At 43.6% G+C, this 22,614-nt stretch overlaps 1 protein-coding gene across 2 annotated transcripts in view; it reads right to left on the bottom strand.

Annotated features, from left to right (window-relative positions):
* PCNX2 (pecanex 2) overlaps positions 1 to 22,614 on the bottom strand; it is a 313,350-nt gene that overhangs the window by 268,603 nt on the left and 22,133 nt on the right. The window contains exon 1 of one of the 2 annotated variants that reach the window (XM_059397305.1): positions 20,423 to 20,617. The exons of the other annotated variant lie outside the window; for it this stretch is intronic. Within the exon in view, the coding sequence (XP_059253288.1) occupies positions 20,423 to 20,575 (153 nt within the window). The 5' untranslated portion in view covers positions 20,576 to 20,617. Of the gene's footprint in view, positions 1 to 20,422; positions 20,618 to 22,614 lie in introns of those variants that run through there. 2 annotated transcript variants of the gene reach the window in all.

Here is a 22,614-nt window from a genome sequence, read left to right as displayed (position 1 = left end):
CTGCGTCACAAACACGCAGAAGCCACAATGTTGTCTGAAGCACAGAAGAGGGGGTTGGTTCACAGCTCCAGGGGAGAGGCTGAGCTAGAAGGGGTCCCTGCACAGGCTCCAAGCCCACCTGCAGTCTGCACACCTTCCCTCGCTCTGCCTGCTTTTCAGCATACTAGGCAGAAACTGGACGTTGGTATACCTCAGGATCCTTTCCTTCTACTCAATGGCGAGTGTCTTTGGTTTGATTCTTCATAGCCCAGAGCTACCAAGGACCGCTCAGTGGGCTTCTGCTCCTTCCTGTGCAATGGTGTCTTTCAATCGAATGGAAGTTCTACGGGCATTTGAGGTCCAGCAATTTCTCATCATGCAACATGCTCAGCTTGTCTGGCCCCTGCTCTTTAGATGCTACTGGGACATTTACTTGAAATGCCACTGTGAGGGGCGCCTGGGTGGCTCAGTGGGTTAGGCCGCTGCCTTCGGCTCAGGTCATGATCTTGGGGTCCTGGGATCGAGTCCCGCATCGGGCTCTCTGATCAGCAGGGAGCCTGCTTCCTCCTCTCTCTCTCTGCCTGCCTCTCTGCCTACTTGTGGTCTCTCTCTGTCAAATAAATAAATAAAATCTTTAAAAAAAAAAAAAAAAAAAGAAATGCCACTGTGATAAAATCATTGAGATGAACCTCAAAATGCTCCTTACAAAAACTGCCAGTGCTTCTTGGGGGCAGTTACTTCTCTCAATCTAGAACCATTGTGCCTACTTAACTGTAACATAGGGAGTAGATATTATCACACTGCAGTGAGGGCCGCTAGAGCCATGGGCTTCACCCACTAATATCCTACAATGACCCACCTCATTCTTTCACCCTAGAGCTACTCAAGCCCAGTACTACTGACATCTCAGGCTGAGCAGTTCTCTGTTGTGGGAGCTATCCTGGGCACCAGAGAATGTAGCGGCATCCCTGGCCTGGACACACCAGGCACCAGTAGCAACCCCTCCAGTGTGACAGCCCAGATCATCCCCCCACATCACCAACTGTCCCTGGAGGGGGTACAGACATGACCTCCTCACTGAAAACCACTACTTAGCCCATCAATGTATATGTGACTACCTTGTACCAAACACGGATATAGAAAAAACGTAGTCCCTGTACTCACAGAGTTCAAAGTCAGGATAGATGAGGAGACGATTACAAGACAGAGGAGCAGGGGTGTCATTCTGGTCCACTGAATTGCGTCTAACTCAGACTGAGAGGTGGGGGTAAGAGGCCAAGGAGATGATTCCAGAACAAGCGGTCATCTGTGAAAACGTGAAGGATCCTGAGACAAGGCAGGCAGAAGGCACACTGCGCAGAAGCACTGAGCCTTCCAGGAAGGCACATGTTCCAGAATAAGACACATGGGGCACCCCAGTGAGAGCAGAGCGATAACACACAAAGAGTCTCACACACCACATGCCTGGGAATTCCATCACTACCATGAAGAAAGAGCGTAGAAGACTGTTGAAGCACGGAAGCCAAAAGGTGCTGCCCGTAGTCTACAAGGCCATCAGAGTGCATGGCAGGCTGGTTGGAGAAGCAGCATTAGCCACGGGGAGACCAGACAGAGGTGGACTTACTTGGGGAGTTTAATGAAATCATCTGTGTGGATGCCCCCTGTGCAACACAAACTCTGAATTTCCACAAAATCACGGCAAGAACTGCAAAGTGCAATCTATATAAACTATTATCTCTGCTCTCTTATATCAGCATGAGAAACTCCAAAGACATCCCTAAAAGAAACAACTGAGGCCACCAACATCAATGGCAGGACTGTTGGAATAAATGAATGATCTTGTAAGGGGACGACTGGGAAGGAGCCACCATATGGTAAAGTTGTCACATTTTTTTTTTAAATTTTAAAAAGTTCTTATTTATGGAAAACAGTATGGCAGTTCCTCCAAAAATTAAAAATAGGATAACCATATGACCCAGCTTCCACTTCAACCCAAAAGAAGCGAAAGCAAGGTCTCCCGGAGACTTCTGTGCACGCATGTTCATAGCAGCATTTATTCTTAACAGTAAGAGGAGAAGCAGCCCAGTGTCCCTCCGAAGATGAATAAACAAAATACGGTGTATATATAAGGTGAACTACAGTTCAGCCTCAAAAAGGAAGGAAATTCTGATATATGCTGCAACACAGATGAATCTTGGGGACTTGCTTATGTTAAGGGAAATAAGCCAATCACGAAAAGCCCCCCAGTACTCCATGATTAGACTTAAACGACAGATCCACAGTGATCAAATTCATAGAAGGAGAAAGTCATATGGTGGTTACCGGGGACTCGGCGGAGGGGACGTGGGGGTTGTTTAAGGAACACAGAGTTTCAATTTTGCAAGATGAAAACGTTTTGGAGACTGTTTGCACGACCATGTGAATATGCTTAACACGACTGTACACTCAGAAATGATAAAGACGGTCAGGGCACCTGGGTGGCTCAGTCGCTTAAGCATCTGCCTTCAGCTCAGGTCATGATCCTGGGATCCTGGGATCGAGCCCTACATCGGGCTCTCTGCTCAGCAGGGAGCCTGCTTCCTCCTCTCTCTCTCTCTGCCTGCCTCTCTGCCTACTTGTGATCTCTGTCTCTCAAATAAATAAATTTTTTAAAAAATCTTTAAAGTTATGTGTGTCTTACAATTTTTAAAGTAATTATTATTTTATAGCACTTGAGATTATGTATGGCATTTTCCACCTGGGAAATAAGAACACATGAGCTCTTTCTGCCTGAAGACAGCCACTCAGCGGGACCAACTCCTCAGAATGCCTGCTGATCCGCCCCAGAAGACCCCCTCAAGATCAAATTGCATCCACTCAAGTGTCCACTGCCCAGAGCAAGCTAGAGATAAAAGCCCCTGCGGAGTGAGCTGGACCACAGAAGGGGCCAAGCTGCCTCCCTATTCTCTCAGCCTCTCACAGGCCCATGCTGAAAGCGCACTCCGTGCAGATGCTGTGTCTGGTGCGGGGGAGGGAGCCGTGGACAAAACATGCAATGTCTGTCTTCAAGAAGCCTCTGTGATACCACAGACTAATTACAGCTAATTACAAAATTAATTTATTTTTGTCCAACAGGGGGACCTAGCCTAGTCGGGAGTACCAGGGAACAGTCCTGTATGAAACTGGCATTTAACTTGAGCACTGAAGAATGAACTAGAGGTGACTTGGAGAGGTGCATGGGGGAGATTTCAGGCCATGGGGACAGCTGTAAAATCTTTAAAGCGGCCTCAGAGATGGGGAGCTCTTCGGAGCTGAGCCCTGGGGAGAGGCGGGAAGAGAAAGGAGTGAGATGAAGATGAGAATTCAGGAAGAGGCGGAGGGCCTCTGGGCCCCTTTAGGCCTGCCTCAGCTCTGCGGGGAAGCCCCTAGGGGCTGGCTTGCTCCTTTCCCTTCCTCTGCTCCCCAGTGCACCAGAAAGTCCCTCCCAAGCACCATTTTAACCACATCACTGCCCTGTGCAAACACCAACACTCAACTCTGCAGCACCACTTAAAATCCTTCCAAACCTTTTCACGGCAAGACCCCCTTGAGCCTCTAGGTGTGTGCTCTGGGGTCCTCCACTGAACGCAAAACCCCGGACCAACCTGGCCTCTAAGAGTAAACTGCCTAGATGGTGAGATGAGATGAACACGCATCAGGGAGCATACAAACAATGCACACTGGCGCACAACTGACGGGCTCGCTCAAGTCAACTGTCCTACCTGAGCGTGAGGCTGCCCACTTAGGGGCAGTGGAGGAAATCTTAGAGAAGAGGAGCTGTTGTCAAGGGCCTCACGGGGAAGCTAGGCTTTGAGCATGATGCCGGAAAATGATAACACAAGACATGGAGCAGGAGTCTAGGGAACGGTGGGTGCCAGGCACATTCCATTAGCACAGTCGCAACAGGCAAAGCTATCAGAGTGGCCTGACTCTCAAGGGAGAGAGAAGATAATGAACTACAGAGCTGGATTGAAGAGAGAAGGGGGAAATGAAGCCACACAGAGAACACGAAGATGCAATGAATGACAAGTGCAGGAGGAAGAAGGCAGAATATACTCTTCTTTGCAACACCACTGGTTACGTTTACCATTCTTTATTAATCAGTTGGTTAGTGAATGGTTTAGTGTACACTGTATGTTAAGCACTCTGATTTCCAAATCAGCTATGATTTGTGCCACTCACAGAAGGCTATCTCACTTTTATGCACTCTCCTTCCCAGTCTTTATAAATTCCTTGAATGCAAGGGCTGTGTCTCTCTTCAAACATCCTACAGTGCCTGACCCAGTCAGCACCGTGCCCTCTCTTGGCTTCAGCAGTTATGCCAGGCCTTGGTCTCCCTCATGTTCAAGGCTCCCAAACGATGGCAAGGACAAACTGAGCTTTCCTCAGGAGCTGACAAAGCCAAGTGCTGGGAGAAGTCACGAGAAGTAGCTGACTCACGGTAAGGTGCTGGGGCTTCCACCTCGGGCTGCCTTAAGATTCCCCTGAGATGACTAGTATAGGATGGAGGGAGAAAGAATCCTGCAGCAGAGAGCACATGAAGGAGACCACAACCTTGAGAAGCAACTTACTCCCACGATGGAAAGGGGCACATGGGCCCCCATCTCATGAGTCAGAGAGAGAAAGAATTCTTAAAGGATTGTGCCTGTGGTGGGAGTATGGGGTACACTTCTGTGAGATGGGGTGGAGAGATCTAAGAACTGAAGGTTTTCTGACAACCAAGGGATATGAATAGGATTGTATGTTTTTTCTTTGGTGTTATCCCTGCTTCTCCATTCATCTGCGGATGGACACATGGACACCCCCGACTCTGTTCCTTTCTGGAGCCAACCACAGCCCAGCTGCAGCTCCAGGAGAAAGTCTTGCTAACAGAGCAGTTGATCGGGGTAGTAGAGATGAGCCTTTCAGCATCCTGTATTGTTTCCATATTCCATCACTGATGTCTGGTCCTCCAATAGGGTCATCCCACTCCTAAATACATACCATGGATGCTCAAATGGACTCATCTTGGATGGGAACCTACAAATTTGCCCCCATAGCCTTTTAACATAACTTCAGTATTTTTCAATAGCTGCTTTGACTTTGGACTCCTACGTTTTCTGGCCCAGATCTGGGATGGGCTGTTTCTTCAATGAGCCTTTGTTCCTTCTGGAAGGAAATGGCATTTAGAGCCCAGAATCTGAGTGTGGGATTTGCACATTCTTATTGAGTTATTGTTGCTTTAGGTGTTTTAATAGAGCTAAAAAATACATTTTTTTTAATTTGACAGACAGAGATCACAAGTAGGCAGAGAGGCAGGCAGAGAGAGAAGGGAAGCAGGCTTCCCAGAGAGCCCAATGCGGGACTTGATCCCAGGATCATAATCCAAGCCAAAGGCAGAGGCTTTAACCCACTGAGCCACCCAGGGACCCCCAAAAATACATATTCTTCAAGGAAAAAAAAATAAATCATGATTTCAGTGGGCATTTCCAGTTCAAATGAAAGATGACAAGGATCTATGTAACTTCTGGGATTTGATTTATATGTTTCCTTTCATTGTCAAAATCATGATTCCTCAAAATAATAACATGATTTCTTATTTTCTTTACATATATATATATCATAAAATTTCAAAATAATAATATAAAATTTTATGAGGGCAGTAAGAAAACTAAAGTCAATTTAAGATTTCTTTGTAGCTGTTTTGTCTTTAGATTATACCCCTAGGCTTTGAAGCTCTGTGTTTATTTTCTTAATGATTTTATTTATTTTATTTATTTATTTATTTGACAGCAGATCAAGAGAAAGAGCATGAGCGGGGGTGAAGGGCTGGGGTGGGAAGATGCAGACTCCCACTGAGCAGGGAACCAAATGCGGGGCTCGATCCCAGGACCTGAGTTCATGACCCGAGCTGAAGGCAAACCTTTAATCAACTGACTCACACAGGGTCCCCAGAAGTTCTGTGTTTAAAGTCATTTAAAATATTTTTTGAGTGAGCCACCAAATTAGGAAACAAGTTCATTTCTTGTTGCTAACTCTGTTGCCTTCCCCCATTCTTTCCCTCAGCTTATTTTTTATCAATTTTTAAAAATTTATTCTTTTATTGTGTCTTCTATACGTACGTCCTTATGTGGAACATAAGCAGCTGGATACATGCTTCATATTTCCCTCCTCCTTTCTAGTCTATACATAGCTTCTACTATTTTTTTTTCCCCACAAGAGTGGGTCCTGGAAATCATTTTTACAGCAGCCTACTTCCTCAACCACGTTCTTCTAACTGCACAGCACTCTGCTATGTGGACATACCAGAATTCATCAGCCAGCTCCGTATCAATAGAGATCTGTGTCTAGTCCTTTGCTATAACAAATAGTGCTCTGGTGACTCACCTTGTACATACATGCCTCTAAATTCTTGAGAATGGCTATTTATTTAAAATACATTAAGTGGGGATGCTTGGGTGGTTTACTGACTCATGATTTCAGCTCAGGTCATGATCTCAGGAGCTTGAGATCAAGTCCCACATCGGGCTCCCCACCCCAGCAGGGAGTCTGCTTGAGATTCTCTCTCTCTCTCTCTGGCCCTCCACCCACTCATGCATGGTCTCTCTCTCTCTCTCTCTCAAAAAATTAATTAATTAATTAATTTTAAGGTGCATTAGGTGCTATCTTTTAAATCTCTGCTATCTAGACATTCCAAAATCACATTATTTTAATACATACTCTTTGGATTATTAGTAAAATAATCATTCACATGCTTATGGGTTATATATGTATGTACCTAGGTATATTTCTCTGTGTCAACTCTCTGTTTGTGTCCCTTTAAGGTGTTTATATTTTCTTTCTTTATTCTTACTTATTCCTAAGAGTCATGCAAGGGTAATAAGTTCCATGAGGATAACAGCCAGATCCAACTTTTTCTCCACTATACTCCCAACACCCAGCCTGGTATCCAGCAAATAGTTACTCAAAAATATTAGTGAATAAATCAATATTTATGATAGTAATGTATGTCTATATGTTTTAAATTTTTCTCATTTTCACAATTTTGCAACTTGGGGAAGTTATTTAGCCTCTCTAAATCTGTTTCTTCTGTGAGATGGGAATAATAGTTCTTAACAGGTTGTTAATTATTTTATTCATATGTTTTCCAAAATTTAATAAGCACTCAAATGTTAGTGTCACTTATCATCACCACCATCATCATCCTTATGTATGCATCATTAATCAAACCATGGAATAAAAAGTTCAGATAAGATGTTTCACAATAGGAGCCCCTGGCTGGTTCAGTGGGTTAAGCCTCTGCCTATGGCTCAGGTCATGATCTCAGGGTCCTGGAATCAAGCCCCGCATCTGGATCTCTGCTAGGCAGGGAGCCTGCTTCCCCCTCTCTCTCTGCCCGCCTCTCTGCCTACTTGTGATCTCTCTGTCAAATAAATGAATAAATCTTAAAAAAAAAAAAAAAGATGTTTCATGATAGAGAAAAGGGCAACAGAGCAAATGTTTTTATTATCTGTGTAGACAGTCGGGAGTATTAATAATAATCAATATTATTATTGTATTATATTATAATAATATATATCATACATCATTTATATATTATTGTAATATATAATATCTATATTTTATAATATAATATTATATCAATCAAAAAATAATTATGAAATAAGCCAAGACAGTTGTTTTCTAGAGAAAATATTTGTGTCAGAGATATTTCCTATAGTCAGGGATTTTCATTCTCCCCTGATTATCTAGAATCTAGTTGCCATCTTGAAAGGAAGAAGATGTTATTAAAAGATGAGGGAGACCAAAGGCAAATAAGCACTGGTTCTCTTGATTTTTTTTTTTTTTTTTAGATGATAAAGATTTTGAGGGAAGGAACTAAACCATCCACGGAATCCAATATAAAAAAAAATTACTCAGGTCCCTCATAGTCTAAAACTTCCATATTTAAGATCAATCAATATCAATAAAAGAGTTAAAATTATTTTCATTTGAGCCAATGGTCTTCTTAAAGTACAAGTTTCCCATGATGTGGGAAAAGTATATAATTATTACACAAATGCCACCAAAAAACGTGTAATTGTCACATAAATAGTTAAACAAAGGTTATCTTGGAAACAACAGCAGATTTGAACTTCAAGGAAATCCAACACAAAGAATAACGTCAGGGTTTTCAAACCCCATGTTTAATCATCTGGATCCTGGCTGCAACGTTGCAGTGAGTATACTGAAATAAGCCTGACCACAAACTGTATATGCACTATCAAAACTGTGTCTTTTCTTACCAAGTTAGATTCCATTAGTGGAAAGAGAGAGTGGTATAAAGCACCACACCAGCAGCAGAGGAGAAGTCAGATTGCATCCCCACCTTCCTGCAGTTAGTGGAGGGATAAGCCTCTCTTGAATCCAAACTTCTCCCCAGATATTGTGCCATTTCTCTGCTCCCCGCACGACAGAACCGTTCTCACCAGCTGTCTGCACTCCTTCACCTCCCACTGCCTCTGAAACGCACAGCAATCTGGCTTCAACTCCTGAGCACGCCACTGAGAATATTCTTGTCAATGTCTGTAAAGGGAAACATTTAATGCAAGATGCCATGGTCTCCAGTTTTTTCCTTGACTCACCCATACCACCTGTTTGCCCTACGTCTACAAAGAGCTCCTTGGACCTCACCATCTGAAATGTAATAAGCTCCGAAATGTTAGTATTACTTGTCACCATCACCATCATCTACACATCGTTCATCAATACCACAGGATAATAAACTCAGATATGGTGTTTTGAGAAGAAGCAGGGAACAAGGCAGACGTTTTTACTGCCTGCAGAGAAAGGTAAAGAGGTGGAGATCAAATCTTCCCTCTTTCTCCACATCTTCTCTAGGAGCTCTCACTTAGTCCCTTGATAGTAAATAGAATCTCTACATGGATGATGTTCAAATTCTAACCTCTAGCTACTCTTGCTTCCTATATCTGACTATCTACTCAACATCTACATCTATCTGTTCAACATCTCCACTTTGATATCTAGAAGGAAACTCCAAATTAATATGTATGAAATTAGATGTTTGGTTTCCCTGCTCTTCCCACCAACTGTCCTCTCCTACCTCTCCCATCTTCGGCAATGGAAGCTCATACAGCTGCTGTTCAAACCAGATGACCTTGATTCCTCCCTCATCTTCACTCTTCCACCCCCAAAATGAACGTATCACTAAATCTTATGAAAATACAATTCAAGTGCCTCCCTCTTAATGCCACCACCGTCTCTTGGCTAAGCCACTAAAAAAGCCTCTGAATGTCCCCTTCTATTTCTGCTTTTTCTCTAATCTACCTTCCACCCAGCAGCCAGAGAAAATTTCTTATAAAGTAAAACAACATATCTTTGAAATGTGTTTTCTGAACCACATTAAGATTTTATACTTACAAAAATTATTAAATCAACAAGGATGAAGGGAAAACACTTAAATTATAAATTCACAAATGGACCTAAACATACATCAAACTGACAATGTACTTACGAAAACAAATCAAATATAGAAGTAAAGAATGACTCCCATACAAATATCAAATCATTGTGTGGTACACCTGGAACTAACACAATTTTAAATCCCAATTAAAACATTCTTTCAAATAATTAATCCAACTAACTTTATTTTTTTAAAGACTGTTTAAGAGAGAGAGTGAGCGCATGTGCACACGCATGTGCGTGAGTGGGGGGAGGGGCAGAGGGACAAGTCAACTCCCCATTGAGTGGGAGCCCAACACTGGACTGGATCCCAAGACCCTGAGGTCATGACCTGAGCCTGAGTCAGACTTAACCTACTGAGCCACCCACCCAAATAACTTTAGAACACAACACTCTCATAACACACTACTGGCATATTCTTCAACAATAATAATTAAAAGCTCAGAGCAATTTTGCACTTTACTGAAAGATTTATTTTCATAGTGGTATGGGAGTAGTACTTTCTGTGAATATTTCGAGATGGAAAAAAATTAAATTTTTGGCAACTTGAGTTCTCCTTGTGGGAAAAAGTACAAATGTGTAAGGAGTAAAGGAGAGGAAGAATCCTTTGACTTGTATCAGATTAAAGGTTTCAGAATAAAGTCTCAATAGGCAGATGGATACAGAGATAGATAGACTCCCTCAGCTGTCTACTAAAAGGATCCCAAAGTAAAGACAATCCAGTAGTAATGAACACAAATACTGCTGCCTTCAATCTTGTTTCCAAATGCCATTGCCCACTAAAATGATTCAGCCTCCTTAGAAAAACAGCTATTTTTCCCAGGGCTAGGATGGCAAAAGTCTAAGCCTGGCTATCTTGCTGAGCCAGAAAGCAAGAAAGTACTCAGAACCTGCTGGGGACATATCCAAAGTTTGGAGAAACTGCTGCAAGAAAGTCCCACTTGCCAAATTATGTGTAATTTGAGTATCAAAAAGAATGATCATAGGAACAGATTTTAACCCATTGAATTAAAAAAACATGAGTCTAGGAGCTCTACCAAGCACAACAAAACTACCGGGACGGGGTCGGCGGGGGGAGCTTTTCTTTACAGAAGAAAACCAATAAATAGAAAATCACTGTTTTGCAACCACCATTGCAATAATTATTTTAGGCAAGAATCAAAGCAGGTTACCACCATTGAGTGAAAGATTTGGGTGAATACAATAATATATACTGCCTCTAGATTTCTCCTCACAGATTACTTATTAAATACAAAAGAACAAATAGGTACCTTTATAATAGATTAATGTAGGTTACACCCCCTTAACCAGTGACCAGACTTACCAGCACTAACAGTCATATCACGTGTCTGTGATGTTATGCATGACAAGGATATATTACTTATGCAGATTTCATGCCAAAGAAAGCGTAATCACACATCTAATCTCAAGGAAATGATCCAAAATATCCAAATTAAGGAACAGTCTGCAAAACATCTTTCAATGCCATAAAAGAAAACAGAAAGGTTTGAAGAGCTCCTTCTAGAATACAATGTAATTTAGAGACATGACAACTAGAAGCAATGTATGACCCTTGATTAAATCCTGGATCCAGAAAAGCAAAACAAAAAAAGCTCCAGCTAGGCAGGGCATTATTGGGAAAACAGAAAACTGGACGGGAATTATACATTAGACAACATTAGATTAATAAAATTTTTTTGCACATGATAATTATGTGGGAGATGTCTTTCCCCTTAAGACATACCTGCTGACATTTTTTAGGGAGAAAGTGTCCTTTTTAAAGAAATATTTTCTTAATTCATTTATTTAAGAGAGGGAGAGAAAGGGCAGAGGAAGAGGGAGAGAATCCTCAAACCCCCCACTAAGCTCCATCCCTGGACTCGGACCATGACCGGAGCTGAAATCAAGAGTCAGAGGCTGAATCATCTGAGTCATCCAGGAACCCCAAGAGAGTCTGATGCCTGCAACTCATTCTGAAATGATACAGCGGAATCAAAAAAACATATAAATATACTAAGAGAATGATGAAAGGAATGTGGCAAATTATTAAGAACTGGTGAATCTAAGTGAAGGGCATATAGTATCCATTCAGTGTTTTTGTAACTTTTTTGTGCACAAGAAGCTTTCAAAGATAAAATGTAGGCAATAAAAAAGAAGGGGAGGTGAACCATGAGAGACTATGGACTCTGAAAAATAATCTGAGGGGTTTGAAGTGGCAGCGGGGGGGGGAAGGTTGGGGGCACCAGGTGGTGGGTATTATAGAGGGCACGGATTGCATGGAGCACTGGGTGTGGTGAAAAAATAATGAATACTGTTATGCTGAAAATGAATAAAAATAAATTTTTAAAAAGATGCATAGCATGAAAAAAAAAGTAATATCCTACTTCAAATTTGACCAAAAACCTGAAAGAAAACAAAAAACAAAAAAACAGCATCCATGTGTCTCACTATATTGAGAATTTGATCCCAATTCCTCACCATCTACCCAGTTTTTTGCATGGCTAAGTCTGTAGGCATTTGTCGGGTCTCAGATCAGAAGCCATTTCCTCTGGGAAACCTTCCCTAAATACAAAAGCCAAGATGGGGTCTTCCATCTTCACTATACAGCACTTTGTGCTTCTCGTATAACAACTGTCGTTATTTTATTTATGCCTGTTTGCCTTTCTCTGCCGACTTCATGAGGAGAGATCCCGATCTATCTTTTGTCTGCTGTCTCCCCAGTACCCCTCAGAACATCTGGCCCTTTGTTTGATGGCATAGATATAAGTGCTGCCCAACAAATATATCCAGTTCCTCCCTGGACACAGGGTACGACTGCACTTTCCTCTCCTTTTGGAGTTAGGTGTGACCATGCAACTTGCCCTGAAAAAGAAGTCTGAGTGCAGAGGTATTTGCCATTTCTAGGCAGGATCTTCAAGAGTGACTGCATGACCTTCTCTCTCTCCCTCCCTCCATCACAGTGACTGGCAATGACAATGGCCAGGGTGGGGATGAGGGGTAGAAGACCCGTAGCCAACCCAAAATGGAGATTCTATTAGCCAAGGTGCCTATATGCCTGCAGTGAGCAGGACCCCCAACTAACCATGCCTCCCAACCCCTACTGACCATGTTGGACATATAATGGAATAAAAAATAAACTTGGTAAAGTCAAAGACATTTTAAGGTTATTTGTTAGATCAGCACAAGCTAGCACATCCAGACTGACGTATATATGTTCAAATATTCAATGAAACGTAATACAAATAGCCAAATATTCACATTAGGGTAAAGGTCATATGAAAATCCAAGTATCCTTCCCAGGAGATAGGTCAAATAAATCACCCTTTACTCATACAGTGGAACTATGTGAACATCAAAAATAATGATGTACCTCTTTATGTACTGATGTCTGAGATGTTCCATAAAGTGGAAAAATAAAAATATATGTACAAATGACTGCATATGTTTATAACAAAATTTTCACTTGGACGTGTTGACAAAAAGCCAAGATGGGATAAAAATTAGATTCCAACCAACTTCTAGTAAAACCACATCTAGAAACTTCTAAATGGGTTATGAAAGTGAATTAGAATACTCTGAAATCTCTCACCCAAAATGGAGATGTAGTATAGGCCAGAGAGAGAGGACTTGTGAAGGGTTTTGGAGGGGACCAATGGTATTCAGTGAGTCCTATGCACCTGCCCCAATCAAGACAGCAACACTGCCGTGGGACCACTCAGAGACTCACTATGAGTCCCCCCAGTTTGAGAGGGAAGTGAGAAGGAGAATGTGAATGGAGTATGACTCCTGCAGAAGCCACTTTGGTGAACTGCCAATTCTGAGAAACCATGTCCTGTAAGGGACAGAGTGCTGGCAAGGAGAACAGGGTCTCCAAAGAACCTGGGGAAGGCCTTGCCAGAGAGGTGCAGCAGGGAACCCGTGCCAGACTTCTAGAGCCCAGAATCAGCTTAGCATTGTGCCAGTCAACAAAGAACTTTCCAGCTCATCAAGACTAAAAGCATCAGAAACATCAACCAACATGTGAGGGAAGGGGAGAATGGGACCCAGTGTACCATCCTTAGTGAATGGTTGGAGCTTTGATCACCATACAGAATGGGACATTCTGAAATCTCAGTCTAGTCTGTGTTTTGTTCCTTAAAACATCTCTATGACTTTTATTACTTGTGAGCTGAGTCCTGGGGCTTGTGCATGCTTTTATCCAGGAGCAGGAAAAAAACCCTTAATCGAGAGCAAACCATAAGGGCAACAGAGGACAAATAAGGCTGCTTTATGGTTCAGCCCAGTACCCCCACACCAAACTTCCCCCCCAACCACCGTGGATAAAATATCCTTGGAACACACACAAGAGCTCATATGCAGTGCTGGCCTCTCAGATGAGATACTAAAGACAAGGGGGAAGTTAACTTTTCTCCAGATGGTCTTTTGCACATTTTCGGAGTTTGTACCTCTCCATGCCCACATGCAGGATGTAGACGCCTGTGTTGTGAAGTGACCTTATCAGGTGGCTGGGCCGGCTGGTATGAGCACCGGCTGCTGGGACTGTCCCTCGGGTTAGGTCACAACTGGCCGTGCACCCTGATGCAGGTCAGCCACCCTCTCTGTGCCAATGACATCAACCGTAACATGGGAATCAGGGCAGTGGCTCTCTGGGTTGTGAGGATGAGGTAGCTGAGGGCCTGCAGAGCTCTTAGGAGAGGGCCTGCCCTGTATGTGTTTGGAGAGCATCGGCTGTTGCTATTGCCTAGTTTATAATAATAATACAATAAACATTAATGGGGAAAGATTTATCAGAAAACAAGGGGAAAATCTGAGTACCACTAAGAACTGTTTTTTCTTCCATGTTTTTCTTCCATGGGATGTGGAAAAGAGATTCAGACAGGATAAAGTGGTTAAAACTTCAAAGTAACCATCTGAGAGACCAAGAGGTTAAAATCAGGAAAACAATCATTACTTACCAACTTCCCTGCAAACAAACAAACAAACAAAAAACAAACAAAAACCCAAAAACCAAAACAGAACAAAAACCCATCAAGGGTATTAAAGTATTAGACATCACAATCGGAAAAACTAACAGTACCTCTGAGGAGGCAGCATCCAAATATAACTAGTTACTAATTGGGAGAAATCTCAAAAAGCTCCAAGGGAAGTGGGGGTGGGTTGGGAGACATAAATTTAACCGCCAGAAAATTAGTCATGAACTTGAAATACTAGAACAGAAAGAGAGGGGTAAAGAGCACTATTTTTGGACGGTGCTCCAAAGGCTGACATCCCAGGGCCAGGCAAGTGCTGGTTCCATTGCCACAGTCACAAAATGTAACCTGCCCACAACACCCATGTGGTTAAGTGGCAGGAGATGAGGGTGAGCAGGAGGAATTCTGCAGAAGGGTGGCGATCATCAGCCAAGGGGTTATGACCTTTGAGAGGTCGAAGATGACTGCCCTGGGATACCCCACGGATGGATGGACACCCCTAGTGAAAGAGCTGGCCCCAGGAAGGTAAAGTCCTCACGGAGCCAAGACTGTGCACACACAGTCCCAAGAGCCACCTGGAACAGCCAAAAAAAAAAAAAAAAAAAAAGATTTTATTTATTTATTTGACAGACAGAGATCACAAGCAGGCAGAGAGAGAGGCAGGCAGAGAGAGAGGACAGGGAAGCAGCAACCTGCTGAGCAGAGAGCCCGATGCAGGGCTCGATCCCAGGACCCTGAGATCATGACCTGAGCCAAAGGCAGAGGCTTAACCCACTGAACCACCCAGGCGCCCCATGGAACAGCAGAATTTTAAAGAGAACTGCATGGGATGGCGTTGAGCCCAAATCTAGAAGACTTGGATCTGCACTTCTCCCGAGGCCCAGGGCCAGGAAAGAAGGCCTTTAAGCATCTGCAAGTTACAGCTGCTTCACCTCCAACCCTTGTCTGTTGTAGACAGGCGAGGGCAGAAGGAAGGAGGCTCAGACATGCAAGTAAGTTATGGAAAAATACAAAGGGTCAGGTGAGAATAAATAAACCCCCAAAAGTCAAAGGACCAGATAACAAGCTTCTCAGAGTCAAAAGAGAGATAGTATGGTCCCTGTGATTCCACAGCACAAAAAGCCTTCTTTATGGAAAAATTGAATATATAAATACTAAGACTGACAAGGATGAGAGGTAACGTTTTGGGGACAGCAGCATGGGAAGTACATGTAACATGGTGACAATGACCAAGCAGACCCAGCCAGGCCTGCCACAGAAGGCTGTGCAGTTTGAGTTTTGCACAAAGGCTTCCTCCATCTGATAGGGTCAAATGGAGGCTGAGGTCTGGTCCCCAAGTCCCAAGCCAGGAAAGATTCACTTCTGGAAATCACCAACTTTTCATAATTCATGCAAATGCATCTTAGATGTTAGAAGTGGGAGTGGAAGGAGGGGTACAAAGAAATGCAAAACCTAAGGAAAAACTGTTATGTACACAAATGGAGAACTGGCTACAGACTATAAGGGCAGAGTGGTTGACCAGTTGTAACAGCTCGCATGCATGGAGTGGTTACTTTTTGTCTAGTGCTACACTGGCACGAGATAGGTAATCCCGTTTGATAATTACAGCAACTGGAAATGAAGTGGTTCCTATCAAAGGAAGATTCTAACACTAAATCAAAAAGCAGAACTGGAAACAGAGCTAAAGTCTAGCTAAAACAAAAGAAAATGAGGAGTGCCTGGGTGGCTCAGTGGGTTAAGCATCTGCCTTCAGCTCAGGTCATGATTCCAGGGTCCTGGGATCAAGCCCTGTGTCAGGCTCCCTGCTCAGCACTCAGCACAGGAGCCTGCCTCTCCCTCTCCCACTCTCGCTGCCTCTGTGCTCACACACTGTCTCTGTCAAATAAATAATAAAACCTTTTTTAAAAAGAAAGAAAGAAAAAGGCAACATAAAACTAGAGTCACAAGATAAAAGACAGGCTTTCTGTGAAAATCAAATATAATTTTGCCCTGCAAGGGGTCTTGAAAAATACCAAGTTACCACCCCATTTTTTCCACTACTCAACTCTCCCTCTGCTCAGGGCAATCATACTGCCACCAGGACAATGAGAATGCCACTTTATGTGCACCTACTGTTTGAGGGCGTTCACATGCTCTCACGTGTATGAATCTGACAGCACAGCGTTGTGCGAAGGCCAAGAACTCAGTTACAACAGGACCTCAACTAAAATTCTGGATTTTACCCCCTTGTCTAGATGACCTTGGGCAAGAAACCCACTCCTTCTGGATTTCAGTTGCTAAATCTCTAAAATGAAACCCATACTCCCCATTTTACAGGTGCTAAAACTGAGGCATGCGGAAGGAGGTAATGGATAGCTGGTAGAGCAGGGATGCCTTTTGACACGAGCCAATGCTGTCAGAACTGACACGGGGTCAGAATCATGCCCGTGGTGTTCCTGTCCTAAAGCCCATATGAATTTCCGTTCATTGTCTCGAAAAAAATTAGGACAAGAACATGTGTAATAAGTGAACATTTAAGTGTCTCTAATGACAAATGCATCTTTTAGTTTGCCCAAAAGAAAATGACACTGATAATAAATCAAAGTAGAACTCTTTTCCAAATTATCCAAATTGGCTTAATGCTTTTAGTTCATCATTTCCCAAAAATATGTAAATACTTTGTAACTACTAATAAATAATCTTTTGTTTATTCCACATTACTCATGAGGTCTAAGTAAACTCTAGGGCTCAGAGATAAGTCTGTCTCAATAATTAATAATGAAGTTATAATTTACATACTCAAAGTCCCCTTTAAATTAAAAGGTGGGTTTTCCCTACAGTAGAACCATATTGATTAAACATGTTTAAACTCAAATTGTGCAAAAACCAGAAAAGTCCAGGGCCCCTTAAATAACAGAACTTCAAGTAAGTCTTTGCTATCAGTGAGCAGCCAGGTAGTTTTTTTGAACTAAGTTCCTGTAAGCAGAACAAACTAAAGAGATTTTAACAATTAGAGTCAAGCACTGAAGTTCAGAAGATAGTTAAACATCAAGACCTAGAGAACAGAAGCCTCCCCTGGAGAAGGAGGGTCTTTTATGACTGAAGTCACTTTCAGAGACCAGAAAACCAGAAACATAAAAGGCTAACTTGCATTTTTGGGAAGATATATTAAAAAGTAGCATAACAGCACTCCCATAAAAATATTCTGTAATACTTGAAAGGACACTGGCAGAAAGATACAAAAATTTTGGCATATCTCATTTGATCCAAAAAATCCAATATAAGAGTAAAATCATTTAAGCTATTGGCTTTTTACTTGCTAAACTCTTCAGATGCACAAAAAAATTATTTTTAAATAGCCTTAAAAAGAAACTTAACTAAGGACAATTTCCTATTCACAAATTCAAGTCAGAAATCAAGCTACTCAATAAAGCATAATTAGATAGAAATTAAGGGTTCTGATCACATGCATATATCAAATCTCAAAAGGAGTTTACATTTAAAAAATGAGCCCATATGTCCAAAAAAATATCTGTAGGACTATATATTAAATGCTAATATGGTTGTTGCTGAGATGTGCGGAATATATATTGCTTTCACGACCAGAAATACTCAAAATATATACTGAGATGGACTATATAATGCAGATGGAACAGGAAGACAGATGCAGGTTGATTTTATTTGTACCAGTTTATTATCTATGAGATCAGTATTAACCAAATGCAGGGCACTTCGCTAGATGCAACAAGAAAAACCAAGATGAATCAACAAAATCAAAACCCCTGCTCTCAAAAAGCTCCTGATCTAGGAGGAGAGGTAAATACAGGTTCCAGCATTGAAGTACAAACCATTTACAAACAAAATGTGCTTTTGTGCTAACAGCAAATACAGAATGATAGAAGGGCAAGAGAGAAGAGAAATTAATTTTAGCTGAATGGAAATCAGGAGAGCTGAGACAGAGTAGGATGCACAGATTCTGGCAAGTGAGTGATGAGAGAAGAGGGCAAAAAAAAAAAAAAAAAAAAGCCCAGTTTCTACTGAGCAGTCACTATGTGCCTGTTACTGAGAAGTACCTTCATTCATTCATTCAATCAACTATTCATTCATTCACCCAATCAACCTTCATATTTGCCCTAGAAGGAGGTACTCTCATCCCTGCTTTACAAACCAGGAAGCGGAAGCTCGCTCAAGCTCACATCACCAGGAAGCGGAAGAACCAGGACTGAACCCAACCCTGTGTTCCTCACTACTCAGCTATGCTGCCCCTCTAGGCCAAGAGAAAACACCAAGACCTGTAGGTCAGGAAAAAATATTGAACAAGGTCATAGAAGAAGAAGGAAACTTACATTTACTGAAGGTTTATATGGGTCAGCTTCTCTGTCTTCATACCTTTTATATGAAAATTTATTTATTTTTCCTGTGATATGATCATTATCACACCCATTTTAAGGCTGAGAAAACTGAGGTTTGGATAGGTCAAACATCAGGCCAAACAGGTGCTATGAACCAAAACAGAAATTTAAACCAAGTCTGAGAGTCCAATCCTGGGACAACCAGTCAGATGAATAAAAGTGTCTCAGTTAAGTCCCAAATCAGCTCTGTACATGTGGTAATATTATTTTTCTCATTTTACAGCTAAGGAAATGAAAATTAAGATAAGGTAAGTAACTTCTCCAAGGTCACAGAACTGGTAAGAGGTGAACCCAAAGTTTAAGCCAGGTAGCCTGATTTCAGAGCCAGAATTCTGACCCTCTGGATAAAATGCAGAAAGAGTAAACACGAGGGGAGCCTGCGTGGCTCAGAGGGTTAAGCCTCTGTCTTTGGCTTGGCTTAGGTCATGATCTCAGGGTTTTGAGATCGAGCCCCATATCGGTCTCTCTGCTCAGTGGGGAGCCTGCTTCCCCCTACCCCCTCCTGCCTCTCTGCCTACTTGTGATCTCTGTCTATCAAATAAATAAATAAAGTCTTAAAAAGAAAGAAAGAAAGAAAGAGAAACGGCAAACTTGGAAGTCATCAGCTATGCAAACTTACTGAAGATTTTCCTCTGGGAGAACATGATTAAATTACATTTTAGGAATAAAGTCCTTTAAGAAACATATCAAAATTAGATTCTTGACACATAACATGTAATAAGACATGGAGCACCTTACCTTTACAGCTTCTCAAATAAGCAGTTAGGTATATTTCATTTACCCAAGAAGGTCATCGCTGTAGTTATTCTGCAAGTATGGGGAGGGTTATGGTAACCCTCTTAAAGTGTCAAGCCCCAACTAGGTACTGCAATACTTGACATAAACTACATTAGCTTCACACATTATTATTTCTATCTATAGATCCCTTTACATAGTGGTGTAGAAATTGGAAGTTAAGTAATTGATCATTGAACCTGCCTTCTCAAAGCAAAGCAGGAAGAGAGGGGAGGGGGGCAAAATCCACAACTGAAATAGGTTTGCTTTTCACAATTCATTTTGCATTCTGACTCGCATGCCCAGCTAACCAGCCAGGAGGCCTAGGATTTTCCACCTCCAAAACAGGTTCAACCTCCCCCAGCGACAAGCAGCCTGACTCATCCTAACAGCCAGCATCAATTCTTAATGAGTCCCAGAGCTCCTGCCTGGGAGTCCCTGGCCCCCTTTCCCTCTGCCCCAAATTCCCCAAGACCTTCCTCATTTCACCTCTCTTCTTTTAGCCTGAGGTATAACTGACACGCAGAGGGATATGAGTTTGTGGTGCATAACACAGTGATTCGACATTTGTACACAGTGTGAAAGGGTCCTCGCGGAAAGTCCAGCCACCGTCTGTCACCGCATAAAGTTAACACGACATTACTGACTGTGTGCCCCACGCTGTCCGTGGCATCCCCGGGACTCCTGTATCTTACAACACTACGTTTACACTTCTGGACCCCACCCCTTAAGAACGGGCGCCAGCCCCTTCCATCAGGAGGCAGCCCGCAGGTGTGGGGGGCGCTCTCCCCGCTTGCCTCCATCCTCACGGCTCCCGGGCGCCCCACCCCCACCCCCACCCCCACTCACCAGGTGCAGGGCCAGGGGCAGCAGCAGCAGGAACAGCCACAGGTAGAGGTGGCAGCTGTTGGTGAACGTGCTCTGCTCGGGGTCGTGGTACCAGCCGCCGGTGAGCGCGGCCCACACGCCCTGCCGGAGCAGCTGCAGCGCCTGGGACACCATGCCGGCTGCGCCCCGGGGCCGCCGCGCCCCGCCGCACGCAGCCCGCCGCCGCCGCTGCCCGCGCGCCCGCGGCTCTAACAGCCCGGCCCCCGGGCGCCCCCGCCGCCCCCGCCGCCGCCGCCGCCCCCGCCCTCCCCTTCCGCCCCGCGACCGAGGCTCGAGCTGCTCTTCTGCCCCGACCCGCGGACCGCGGCGCCGGACCCGGCTGCTGCCGCGGGGCAGGTGGGCGCCATGTCCGAGGGAGGAAGGATTTTCCCATGGTGCTCAGGGGCGGCCGCTCCGAGGATGCTCCGCAGGCTCCGCCCAGCGCCCGCCCAGACCCGCTCCGACAGGCCCGCGTGCGGGATGCAAGGACTTCTCAGTCCCTCCAACCTCTCTTTCCGGCTCTGCCCGCAGCCCCCTCTTTTCCTCCGCATCCTCTTATTAGGGGGTGTGAACGGCTGAAAAAATCAAAGGTGTTCTCATGCAGAAGAGACCCACCAAGACACGCTCTGTTCCCTTTCCCCCTTTTGCTCCCTGCACCAAAAATATTTATGTAACCAAGATCCCGTCACGCATCATTCAGTGTAATTTCTCCCTCCTGAGCACTGTCTGCACAGGTTCACTCTCCTTAATTAACCGCTGACCTCAGACGTGCAATTAGTCAGCCTACGCCCTCCCTGCCCCCTTGGCACTGATCCTGTTGCCTCCCTGACCTTTCCTCCTCCTCCCCTCTGTGTTTGTCCAACTTGGCAGATAAAGAACATAACAACCTTTCTGGAATGATCTGAGGGGCCTCGGTTAGACTTGTCTTTTTACGGTTTGCCTCTAACATAATCCCAGTCATCAATCGACTACTTAGAACTTAGTCTGTCTTTTTATACTGTTTAGATAGGAAGACCCTCTAGAAGATATCAGGGAACTAATAATCTTTAAGCTTTTATACTATTTTATAATTTATAGTAGGTCAATTTCTAATTCTCTTCTAAAAGCAGGTTTTGGACAAGAACGAAATCAAGAAGAACTCATCTTTTGAATGAGGAAAGGAAACTCTCATCATCAGTAATTGATAACTTCAAGTAAATGAGTTCCAGGTTCTCACAGAGAACAGGTTTTGGAAATGGAGGAGATGAAAGGGAACTTGGCTTGATCAGGAATGAGCAGAGAAAGCCTTGTGTCAGTTAGGGCCTCTGGGCAAGAGCAAGGATTAGAAGCTCCATGGTCCCCAAACATGTCTTTCCTGTGTCCTCTGTTGGAAACACATCGCATCTCCCCTCTGATGTGGGCACCGCATATTCCCTGGCCACGTTTTGGACTGCAGCAGCATTTGCTGGTGGCTGTCTGAGCCAGGCCAGGGAAAGCCAGGCATGCCAGGCTTCCTATGCTGAAATTAAACAAGAGGAGGTCCATCCTGAGAAGCTGGTCTGGAACAGGAGAGTCCACTGGGGGGCAGCAAAGTCTCACCCTGGTGCTATGCAGTCAGGCTTAACCACTTTTTCATCTTCTCAGCACTCATCTGCAAGAATGACTAACCAAAATGCAATAATGCTTTCTGTATTCGAATAAGACTTTTTTCTCAAAGCCAAGAGGATGTTTGTGATATGGCTCATGCTTGAAACCTACCAGGTGCTCTATAAATACTTAATGAGTGAACGAATCCATCAAGTCCACAGGGAGCCCCACACTAAAGGATCCCTTCCATGTGCACAGGTCTGTTCATGCACCAGAGGCGTGCCCTCTGTCATGTGCACCTGATTCATCCAATATTTATGGAATACCTTCTATCTGCCAGTCATTTTGTTGAAGATCAAGAAAGCAAATATCAGTAAAAATATAATTCTTTCCATGAAGAAGTGCACAGACTACAAGAGGAATCAGACAAGCCAAACAAAACTTGCAACAAAATGTTCTGGGTGCTATAATAGAAGTGTGTCTGTGTATCCTTCGGTAGGAGGTCATCGAGAGGTCGTGATCCCTGATGGACCTGAGAGCTGGGCCCAGGGTTATCAGAGGCTGTGCTTAAAGCCTTTCAGCGGCTGTCCATTGCCGAGGATAAGTTC

Source organism: Mustela nigripes, chromosome 4 (assembly GCF_022355385.1).
Source record: "Mustela nigripes isolate SB6536 chromosome 4, MUSNIG.SB6536, whole genome shotgun sequence".
NCBI lineage: Eukaryota > Metazoa > Chordata > Mammalia > Carnivora > Mustelidae > Mustela > Mustela nigripes.
The sequence above is the reverse complement of the archived record's forward strand: the minus strand, read 5'-3'. Positions and strand labels throughout refer to the sequence as shown.